This window comes from Malurus melanocephalus, unplaced genomic scaffold (assembly GCF_030028575.1).
Source record: "Malurus melanocephalus ecotype Western Australia unplaced genomic scaffold, MMel_1.1 scaffold_691, whole genome shotgun sequence".
In the NCBI taxonomy this organism is placed as follows: domain Eukaryota; kingdom Metazoa; phylum Chordata; class Aves; order Passeriformes; family Maluridae; genus Malurus; species Malurus melanocephalus.
In genome coordinates, this window is record NW_026623923.1 from 45,194 (window position 1) to 56,201 (window position 11,008).

General features: G+C 68.0%; 1 protein-coding gene across 1 annotated transcript in view; it reads right to left on the minus strand.

Moving 5' to 3' along the window:
* The window catches only part of LOC130584286 (uncharacterized), a 15,588-nt gene extending 4,774 nt beyond the window's left edge, over positions 1 to 10,814 (minus strand). Inside the window, 17 exon segments of the mRNA XM_057384181.1 lie at positions 197 to 420; positions 3,462 to 3,576; positions 4,991 to 5,200; positions 5,290 to 5,433; positions 5,525 to 5,655; positions 5,740 to 5,958; positions 6,058 to 6,282; positions 6,592 to 6,734; positions 6,817 to 7,061; positions 7,195 to 7,380; positions 7,456 to 7,584; positions 7,678 to 7,853; positions 7,966 to 8,110; positions 8,199 to 8,354; positions 8,483 to 8,593; positions 8,667 to 8,863; positions 10,638 to 10,814. Of these exon segments, the coding sequence (XP_057240164.1) occupies positions 197 to 420; positions 3,462 to 3,576; positions 4,991 to 5,200; positions 5,290 to 5,433; positions 5,525 to 5,655; positions 5,740 to 5,958; positions 6,058 to 6,282; positions 6,592 to 6,734; positions 6,817 to 7,061; positions 7,195 to 7,380; positions 7,456 to 7,584; positions 7,678 to 7,853; positions 7,966 to 8,110; positions 8,199 to 8,354; positions 8,483 to 8,593; positions 8,667 to 8,863; positions 10,638 to 10,779 (2,898 nt within the window). The 5' untranslated portion in view covers positions 10,780 to 10,814.
* Positions 10,815 to 11,008: the final 194 nt, after the last annotated feature.

An 11,008-nucleotide genomic window follows, 5' to 3' on the forward strand; every position in this document is an offset into this window, starting at 1 on the left:
TTCTCGGGGCAGTTGATGGGGGGGATGACCCAGTCCCTCTTGTGGCGCCGGAGGCCGTGTCCGTGCTCCGGGAAGGTCAGCACGTTGGGCACAATATCCTGTTGGGACAGKGGCTCTGCTCGGTGCCAGCACCTTGCTGAGTCCGCTGCATCAGGCATGGGGAGCTGTGACCCCAAGGAGTGGGTCTGTGCTTTACCTGCTGCATCTGCTTGTGGTGTTGGTGCCATCGCYGGCGCACGGTCACCTTGGCCGAATGCTTCTTGCCCGTGCTGTCCCAGGTGTGCACAGMGAAGGCGATCTGCCGCCGCTGCAGCTGCAGGGGCCGGGTGGCAGAGACGACGCCATCCCTGCTCACCTTGAAGCGCGTGTCGTCCGGGAGGAACACAGCGTGGTGCGACTCACCACAGTCCACAAAGCTCACTGGGGACAGGGGACAAAGTGGCAGGGGCTTCTGGGGACACGGGCACACAGAGCACAGCCACGCCCCAGCGGCCCAGGGTGGGGAGTCACAGCAGTGGCGGGGATGCTCCACACACAGTGCCAAGTGCCCTGCCAGGGTCCATCCTGGGCATGACACACGGTGCATCCCTGCCCTGGCTTTGGTCCAGGATGGGACATGGCACGAGCTGCTGAGCCACAGGATCCCTACTGGACAGTGACAATGCGGGTACAGCATGTCCCTGCCACACACAGCACCACGTATGGTGTGGTGCTGGGCACAGCACATCCTCTCATGGCTGTGGCACAGCGTGTCCCCAAGAGTGGCATCTCACCACCAGCACTGGCACTCAGTGCCCTGGCAGTCGGGCATCTCAAGTTGCTCAGGTACCCTCCAGGACCCCCAAACGCAGGGAGAGCGGSCAGGCACTGTCCCCATGTCCCCAGCCTGGCACCCGGCTGGGCGCGGCAGAGCTGGGCCGGCACAAGGCAGCGGTCAGCCGGTATCACATGAGCCAGGGCCGCGCTGCCGCAGCTCCCGAACAAACACCCTTTGTCTGGGAAAGAGTTGTTGGAGCCAGCGGCACCCGGGCTCCAGAGCCAGCACCGCCACCATCGCCCTGGTGTGACCTGCGCCTCGGCGAGGGGACGTGCCGGGCTGGGCGGGAGGCAGAGCGGCACAGCCGAACGGACAGAACGGAACGGGCCCGGGTTACGTCAGCCCGGGAGCAGCCCAGGAATCCGGGAATGGCCGTGGGATGGAGAGCTGAGTGATCGCTGCCCCCTGCCCACTGCGGTGCCCCCAGCCCGGCCAGGCAGCACCCAGCGGCGCGATGCCAGCCCCACGGCGGGACCCCCGGCAAGGCTGGCAGAGCCGGWGSRGCCGGCCRGGCAGGAACGTGCTGGGGCAGGCGRGAAGGAGAGGCACCCGCGGGCGCAGGGCTTGGCCTGGGCCCTGGCTCGGGTCCCGGTGGGTGCAGCGAGGGGCAGCACGGGCCCCCAGCCCCACACCGGGCACAGGGAGAGCTCAGCGCTCTGCCCGCGCTGGGTTCAATGAGTGCGGGGAGCTCAGAGCCCCCTTTGCCGCTCTCCCGCCTTCCAACTCCCCCCTTTCCACCTGGCCATGCACAACCTGTTTTTCCAGCTTGGCTGAAGGAGGGCTGGCCCCAGCCCTCCCCTCCCCGGGGCTGAGAGCTGGGGGGGGCCCTCTCCTGGGAATGATGGGGGTGGGAGAAGAGGAGAGCTCAGGGAGTCCCGCACAGGGATCCCCCCACTTCCAGTCCCCCACCAAACCCACAGGGCCCTGGGACAACCAGACTGTGGTGCAGCCAGGCTGAGATCCCACACAGGGGCCAGGGCAGACCCCTAAAGCCACCTCATGTCCTGCGAGGGCTGGGCACAGACAGAGCAGTGTGTCACCGTCCCCGTGGTGACACCACCCCKCGTGTTTCACACTCACAGCGGTGCSAGGACAGGGGGCTCACCCGGGGTGAAGGTGCCGCGGGTGACACATCCCACTGACGTCACCCCGGTTTCACTGTGACTTCACACTCTCAAGGTTTCTCCACCCAGGGCACACAGGGACTGTCCCAGCCCCCAGCACAAGCCCACCACCCCTGAGCCCCCCAGCCCACGGAGCAGAGCCCCGGTGTCACCGCAGCCCCCGCGCAGGTGGTGCCGTTCGCCGCCCCGGCGCCGTGCAGGGCCTGCCCGGGCCTGCTGGAGGGAAAACACGGCGTTCAACTCATCAAACTAATTACAGACTGGCTCRGCAGCCTGGCCACGAGCTTTGGGGTATTCTCTGGCCCAGCGTGGCCTAGACCCCACCAGATTTGGGCACCCCATGGCTGGCATTGCTGTGGCACAGGGTGAATCACAAGGTGCCACACTGGCCTCAAGGGCAGATAGCCCTTTCCTTCCTCCCACACCCTGATTGTGCCTGGAACCCAAAACTGAAAGTGCTGGTGCCAGGACAGAGGATTTCCTGCAGGTCCCAGTGCTGCAGGGAAGTCACAGGGCTACCCGTCACCCTGGTATCGGGCACAGCCCTGGTGGACATCGGCTGCTCKGTGTTAATGATCAACCAGAAAGCAAACAAACACAATTCCTGGGCTGTGGGGCAGGGTTTGAATCCTGCCTCTCCCAGGTGAAGCCGTTACAGAGCCGAGGATGTTTGGGGACCCCTGGGTGCTCAGAACCCCTCGGCCCTGAGCACACCCCAGCCATCCTGGCACACAGCACCACTCTCAGCCACAAACTGGTGCAGATTGTGATGGCCACTGCACGGCCCCAGAGCCCACAGAGCCCTTTTTGTGGACCCCAAAGTGGCACCAGGTCCCCAGCACAGTGGGACACCAATGTCCCCAAAAGCCTAGGAGCCCATCCCGGTGCCCGTCCCTATGCCCAGAGCTGCCCTGGGGTCCAAAGGGGGGCTCACCCTGGTGAACCCTGGGTGCCAGGTGAGGCGTGGGGCAGGGCAGGCGCCTGCGCRCCCCACGCCCCAACCTGCCGGTCCCAACAGGTCTGCGGTGCCTGAGTCAGCGCCGCCCGCGCTGGCGCACCCCGGGGAGCGGCTCCTGCTGCCCCCGCGCCACGACGCCAGCCGCCACACCGGGACCACCAGTGCCCATGCTGGGACCACCGTGCCCATGCTGGGACCACCAGTGCCCACGCTGAGACCACCAGTGCCCATGCCGGGACCACCAGTGCCCTCAGTGCGGCCCCAGCGCTGCGCATGGACACAGCATCCCGTACGGCTCTGTCCCCCGTGCCACCTGCCACCACAGCGCGCCCGTCCCCGCCACCATGGCACCGTCCACCCCACCATGGCACCGTCCCCACCACCCTGGCACCATCTCCACGAAGGCAGCCAAAGCGACACTTGGGCACAGAACCACGGCTTCAGGACTCCAATTGCCCACCCCTGTCCCACACACCTCCCTGTTCCCATAGCTCCGTCCCCATCCTCACACTGTCCCTGTCCCCACCCTGTCCCCCACGCCCGGCTGTCCCCGTGTCCTTACCTCGTCCCAGGGCCCGTCCCGCCGCCACGCTGTCCCGCGGCACCGTCAGGGCAAAGGTCTGGGCGGTGAAGCCGGGCTGGCACGGCGCTGCCCGCTGGCACARCCACTGCCCGCTCTGTCCGGAGAGAGACGTTTGCACCGGGCAGGGTCCCGAGCAGGGTCCCGCTGCCCCGGGCAGGGTCCGGGCGGGTCCCGGGCAGGGTCCTGCCGCCCCATTCCGTGGCTCACCTGGAGCAGGAGCAAAAGAAGGCAGAGCGGGACCGAGCGGCCCGCCCGCCGCCCCATGGCCGGTGCCGGTGCCGGGGTCGGTACCGGRGTCGGTACCGGTGGGTGGGTGCCGGAGGGATCGGGAGCTGCCGCCGAAGAGTCGCAGGTGCGTCCGGTCCCCTCCCGGCCCCGCCCCGCAGGTGTGGACCCCGGGGAGGCGGGAGGGAGCCGCCCCTTCCAGCTCCAAGGGGGTTGGTCCCGTCCCGGCGGCGCCCGGGGCTCCGGTATTCCCGGTTCCTCCCACGGGACTGCTGTGGTATTTCCCCCGCGGTTCCCGGGACCGTGGCACCCGCGTTACCCCTTCAGCCCCTGGTAACCCCAGTACCCCATTTGCCCCCAGTACTCCCATTACCCCGGTTCTCTGTCCGTCCCAGGCACCCCGGTTCCCCCGTCCCCGATATTCTCAGCCCCGGACACGCAGCCCCCGGGCTTTCCACGCCTCTCCCGTCCAGGGCTGTGGGACAGGGCATGTGGGTGGGTGACAGGAACCAGGAGTACTCCAGGGTGAGCTCTGCGGGGAGGGCAGACATGGTGCCCAGAGAGCCCTGAGGGTGCTGCAGTCCCCAGCTCCCCCATACCCTTCTGTCCCAAGACACAGCAGAGCTGGGGATGACCCCATGAACCCCATGGCAGGGACCCCAGGGAAACCAGCTGCCCCCACCCCATGCTGTCAGGAGCTGGTCCTGGAGCCAGTGGGAGACCCCCAGGGCTCGGGGTCCTGCCAGGACCAGAGGCTGCTGTGCCCACCCATGGTCACCTCAGGGGGTTGGGTGGCAGCCYGGGGCTGCAGGGCTCTGGCCACCCAGGCCAGAAGGGATTTAGCACCAGGAATGCCGAGTGCCACCAGTRTCATTTCCATGGGGGACAGACTGGGGGTCAGTGCCCTGCCCATGTCCACCAGCACCTCTTGGGGACAAGGACACCCTGGGGTGGACATGGGCACTGCCCGTGTAAGTGACACTGCTGTGGGTCCCACACTGGGGTGGGCAAGGGGCAACAGGACTGGGGAGGGGTCAGAGCACAAAGTGACACAGAGCCTGGAGCATCTAAAAAAACCAAATCCTTTATTAAAACTGACCCAGCTCCCATCCCCTCGTCCGCAGCATCACACGCCGTCATTCCATACCTTAAAAAATAGATAATAACCACAAAAACGCAGGCGAGGAGGTGAGGGGGCTGCGCCGGGGCGGGGGGCGTGGCGGGGGGAACCCCCAAGGCACAAAAGCAGCAATAAGGCRGGGGCAGCGGGCCGGGGGTCCCTAATCGTCCTCCTCGCCGCCGCCGTAGAGCTCGGCCAGCTTGCGGAAGCGGCTGCCCCAATCATTGAGGTAGTCGTAGTCCTGGTCGCCGTCAGAGGCCGAGGAGTTGAGGGAGCTGAGCGAGGTGGCCTCGGAGCCGCTGCCCTCGTAGTCGAACACCAGCAGTGAGTCGTAGGGAGGGGCCGTGGGGTCCGTGTCAGCCGCCTTCAGGTTCTGGGGAAGCAGAGGGATCAGTGGCTGTGTCCCCTGCGCTGTCACCTTTCCCCCCGTGCTGTCCCCGGGCTCTCCGTGTCGGGACTCACCTCCTCAATGAAGGTGCCGATGTCRTCGGGGTTGGCGGGRCGGGGYCGGTACTGGGGGGCCGGCAGGAGGGTGGGTGCCACATCATTGCGGATCACCTCGGGCCGGGCGTCCAGCCCCCGGTGCAGCTGGCTCAGGTCATAGTTCTGGGGACACACACACACACACACACACACATGTGGAGAGGGGCAGTCAGGTCGCCCACGCTGTCCCCAGCCCCCGGAGCCCCACACCCACCTGGTCCTCCTCGCCGCCACCCTCCTCCCCGTAGTAGAAGATGTTGTCCCTTGTGTCGTCCTCGGGCAGCAGCAGCGGTTCCTTTGTCACCTTCCTTCTCCTCACGAAGAGCAGCAGCAGCAGCAGGATGACTGCGGGGCACGGTGCCATCAGCGGGGACATGTGCCCAGGGCAAGGTTGTCCCCACAGCCCCACACCCCGAGATCCCCACTCACGCAGCAGGGCCAGCAGCGCGCCCAGGGCGGCGAGGACAAAGGGCAGGGCGGTGACAGCCTGGGGTCTCTGGGGACAGCCCTGTGCCGGCCCCTCGCAGGCACAGACCCGTGCGGTGATGATGGTCACCTGGGCTCTGCCCGGCTGGTCCAGCAGCCGCAGGTACACGCTGTASGTGTCCGGCTCCAGCGCCGCCACCAGCTGCAGTGTCACCGTGTCACCTGCGGGACATGGGGCTCACAGGGATGCACCAGGAGCGCAGCCACGGCACAGCTGCTTCTGCCCAGGACCCCCCGGTATCTGCACCCTCCCTGCCATACCTGTGTCCCCCACCTCCACAGCCCAGCTGTCCCCGGAGCCGTGGGTGAGCTCGGCGCGGAAGGGGCCGGTGTTGGGGGGCAGGTCCCGGTCGGTGACGGTGAGGAGCTGGGGCTGGGGGTTGCGCTGGCACACAGTGATCTCCTGGGGCTCGGCCTCGGGGCCGTTGTCGTTCACGTCGAGCAGGGTGAGGAGCAGCGTGCCCGTGCCCGTGGCCGGCGGWGAGCCTGGTAGGGACAATTCTGGAGGGGGGACCCTAAACCAAGACTCTCATGGGGACATGGGTGACTGAGCAGGCATGGGGACAGGGGGAGCCTCAAAATCGAGACTCTCCCAGAGACACACTCGGGGCAAGGGTGGGGACAGCGAGGAGTGATGCTGGAGAGGGGGAGTCCCAAACCCAGGATCCTCATGGGGCAGGGGTGGGGCCGGACAGCCCCTGCACTGCTCCGTGCCAGAGCTGGGATGTGTTTCCTGGTGATGACAGCACGTGCCCCTCACACGGGGGCAAACAAGGGCCCTTTCATGTCCCTCACCATCATCCACAGCCAGCAGCACAGCCATGTAGGTGCTGTTCTTGACGAAGGGGGACTCTCGGTCCAGGTGGTCCCGTGCAGTCACCAGGCCGTTCTCGGGGTGCACGGCCAGCCAGCCCGCGGGGTCATGCCCCACCAGGTACCTGGGGGCACAGAGGAGCTGCTGCTGCAGCAAGGGGCACCAGAGCCCCCCCAAACCTCCCCTCCAACCCTGTCCCCTCTCACTTGATCCTCTGGCCCTGCTCCTTGTCAGGGTCCTGGGCGGTGCAGGCGGTGAGGGTCTGCCCWGGGGGCACATCCTCCATCACCGTGGCCAGCTGCACCGGCGGCACGAACACCGGGGCCTCGTTGACGTCCTCCACAGTGACCATCACGGTGGCAGTGGCCATCGGCAGCTTCACGACGAARGGGACCTCGTTGGCCACTGCCACGTGGAGCACGAACTGCTGCTTGGCCTCATAGTCCAGACCCTGGGAGAGGGAGACACGGGCAGTGAGAGGGGACAGGCAGGACCCCACTGTGGGCAGCGATGGGGTGACATGGGGATGACACAGCAGTGACCTCACTGTGGGCAGCGATGGGGTGACACAGGGTGACACAGACCTTGGCAGTAGAGAGGATGCCCTCGTTGGTGGCAGGGTCAGTGGTGATGGTGAAGGCACCCCCATCATTGCCACGCAGGATGGAGTAGACAGCTCGCCACGCCGGCGTGCCGGGCTCGTCCAGGTCGGTGACAGCCAGCCGGGCCACCTCCCGCCCAGCCACATTTTCGGGGACAGCCGCCTCATACTGCGGGTCAGGGACACCATCAGCACCGGGCCAGCACCATGGGAGGGTCACACCCAGCGGGAGGGCCCACGTTACCGTTTTGGGGTCAAACTCGGGGGCATTATCATTGACATCAGCGATCTCAATGACGGCCAGCGCGGTGGTGGTCAGTCCCTCCCCATCCAGGTCAGCCGCCTGCACGGTCAGTGTGTACTCCCGCACACGCTGTGGTGGACAGACAGACAGACAGACAGACAGACAGCCCGTCAGCCCCTGCTGGGGGCTGGGACCCCTGCCCCACGGTGCTGCAGAGCCCACCTCCCGGTCGAGGCCGCTGGCGATCACACTGAGGGTGCCGGTGGCCCGGTTGACAGTGAACATTTGGGGATGGGGCTCCCGTGGCTCYTGGCTGAGGATGGAGTAGGCAATGACACCGTTGTAGGTCTCCACCGCATCATCCGCATCCGTGGCTGTCACCTGCATGACGGAGGTGCCTGGGGATGTGCAGGTGCTGGTGAGAGSGATGCTGGGGGGGACGGTGCCAGGGCTGTGCCCAAGGAACAGGGCTGGTGGGACGCAGAGCTTCCYCCTGGCACGGGGTCCTACCCGGCAGAGCTCCCTCGGGCACAGAGCCCCTGAACACCTCCTGCGTGAACTGGGGCTTGTTGTCATTCTGGTCTGTCACCGTCACAATGATCTCCATCGGCTCCTCCACTGGTTTACCGTTCTCGGACACGGCGTGGGAGAAGAGCTGCGGGGTGGGGTGTGAGCTGGGGGCCTGGCAGAGCACCCCCAGTGTCCCCCCAGTGTCCCCCCAGTGTCCCCTGGCAAGGACCCACATGGTACTTGTCGATGTGCTCCCGGTCCAGCGGCTGCGTCACCTTCATCCAGCCGGACTCCTTCTCGATGGTGAAGATGCCCTCGGGGGGAGCATCTGCTCCCTGTCCCGTGATGCTGTAGAAGATCTTGGTGTCTCTGTCCCGGTTGGATTTGATCTGGGAGGAGACACAGATCAAAGGGATGGGGTCAGCACCCCCCACCCCATCACACCCTGCCCATCCCCGAGGCAGTGGGGACAGACCCCCACCACCCACCTCCGTGCCCAGACTGATTCCCCTCATACCTGAACCAGCTTTTTGGGGAAGGGGCCCCTCTCATTTTCAGGAACCTTGATGGGGGGGATCACCCAATCCCTCTTCTGCCTCCTGAGAGCAAGGCGAGCCCTGGGGAGCTCCTGTGGGTTGGGGATGRGTGAGGGCACAGCCGGCTGGGGGAGCAGGGGTGGGGGACACGCGGGGCAGCGTTACCTGGGGGGAGCGGCTGCTCTCTGCGGGAACTGGGGCCGGGWGTGGCTGACCAACGGCATCCCGGGGAGAACCAGCATCTCGGGSGGGTACGGCGAGCTCCCTGCCCACCCCCGGTAGCCGCACGGGGCCCCCATCCTCCCGCACCCCGACATCGGGCTCCTCCGTCCTGTACGGCCCCGCGCAGCCTCCGGAGCTCCCTGCAAGGTTGAGGGGTCGGGAAATGGGGGGGATCTCTCCCCCGACACCCCCGGGCTGCAACCACCAGCTCCAGGACCCCGCAAACCCCCAGAGTCCCGAGGCGGAGTGGGACAGGGGACACCAGGAACGGGGCAGGGAACGCCGGGAGCCGTGCGGGAGCGCAGTGGAAGTTTCGGTGGAAGTTTCGGCTTTGTTTCACAGATGATGGGAAATTCCTGGGCGGGCAGAGCCCTGCCCCAGCCCCCTCCCGGTGTGTCACCCCCCTCAGGGCTCCCAACCCCCCGTGGCCAGGACATTGGCCATTGAATCTCCCTCCCCCGCCTCCCACGCTGCATCCCTCGTGCTGGACACAGCCCCGGCTCCGCGCCCCCCCGGGGGAAGGATTAGGGGATTAGCGGAGCTGAGCCAGCTCTGGGCGCCCGAGCGGCCCCGGGCGGAACGCGGAGCGGGGCTGGGGGGGCTGCGGAAGGCGTGGAATGGGGCAGGGAGAGCTGWGCCCCACAACTACCCCACATGGGAGGGAGCGAGCCCGGGGGCGACGGTGGAGACGTGTGGGGAGCAGCAACCGTGCCCCGAGGGCAGTGCCGGGGCCCCTCCCTGTCGCGATGGCCGCGATAAGGGACATTAATGGGGCTGGGGGGCATCGGTCACCGTGGCAAGCAGGGCAGGAGGAGCCCGGGGAAGCCCCCAACCCCTGTGATGAGRAGCCCCCAGCCCCTCTCCCCAGCTATGGCACGGATCGCTGCTCCCACCGAAGGGCCCAGCGGCAGAGGGGGTACCCCACCGTGTCCTCGGGGTCCCTCCATGGAGAGCCCCGGGGCACCGTGCCCGCCGGGTGCTAAGGCGGAGCCGCACGGTCGGTGCCGGGGCCATGCGCTGCCCACGGAGGGGGGCTCGCAGTGGCATGGCCGGACCCCAGCCTGTGCCCACAGCAGGGCCCTGGCAGCGCCCAGCTCCCGTCCTGGCAGGCTCAGCTGATGGAAACGGGATGTGGTATCCACGGCAGGCGGAGGTCGGGGCTCCTCCCTGGCACTTACGGCCGAGGAGAGAGCTTTTAGTGCTCCCGCGGCCATTAGGCGAGCGCTGGCTCCGGCCGCGTTCCCGGGCAGCCCCAATCCCCCGGGAGCCAAGAGGGCAGCGGGCCCGGGCCAAGCGCCGGCACCGCTCCAAGAGCTGGCAGCAGCAAGACCCTGCYCAGCCTCGGGCCGGCCAGACCCCACACCCCACGGCCGGAGAACGGTGGCCCTGGGGCACCCAGCCCCGTTGCCAGCCCGGCGCCGGCCACCCACCCTGCGGGGACCCAGCCCTGCCCGCAGCGGGCACCCCACGGCTGGGCCAAAGGCACTGGCATCGGCCGCCACCAGCCCCGTGAGACCGGACGGGCACCGCCAGCCCCACGGGCACCAGACGGGCACCGCCAGCCCCACGGGGCACCGCCAGCCCCATGGCCAAGTCACACAGCCCGGGGACGGAGGGCACAGCCCTGGAGCACAGGAGCCCAGCCAGCCCCATGGCGCATCCCCACACTCGGGGACCCTCGTCAGACCCACACCTGGAGATCCCCGCCAGCCCCACAGCGGGGGCACTGCCATATCCTCCCGAAAAGCAGCGGCCCCACCACCGGGGCAAAGCGATCCCGATCCCGGCAGTGAGGGGGGCCCTGTCGCCCCCATAGTGCCCGGAGCCCCGTTCCCGGTCCCGATCACGGCCCCAGCCCGYCCACGAGGTGTTCCGGGGGTCCCGGTGCCGCCGCGCCCCGACGGTGCGAGTTACCTGGTGCGGGGAACGGCCCGCGGCGCAGCCCCGGGAGGACGCACGGCGGGGCCGGGGAGGGGGCGGACGCCGGCAGGAGCGGGCAGAGGAGGAGGAGGATGAAGATGGAGAGCGGGCAGAGCCCGGAGCGCGGCCCCCGCATGGCCCGTCCGTTGCCGCCGCCGCTGCCGCCGCTCCGCTCGCCGCCCGCCGCGTCCCGCCCCGTTCCGCCCCGCAACGCCCCAGGTGAGGCGGCGGCCGCGCAGGTACCGCCCCGCCCCGGAGAGCGGCTCCAGCACTCCCCAGGCATCCCCCGGCAATGCCCTGGACCCCTCCATTACCCCCGGGACCCTCCGGGTACACCCTTTCACCCCCGCAACCCCCCCGTTACA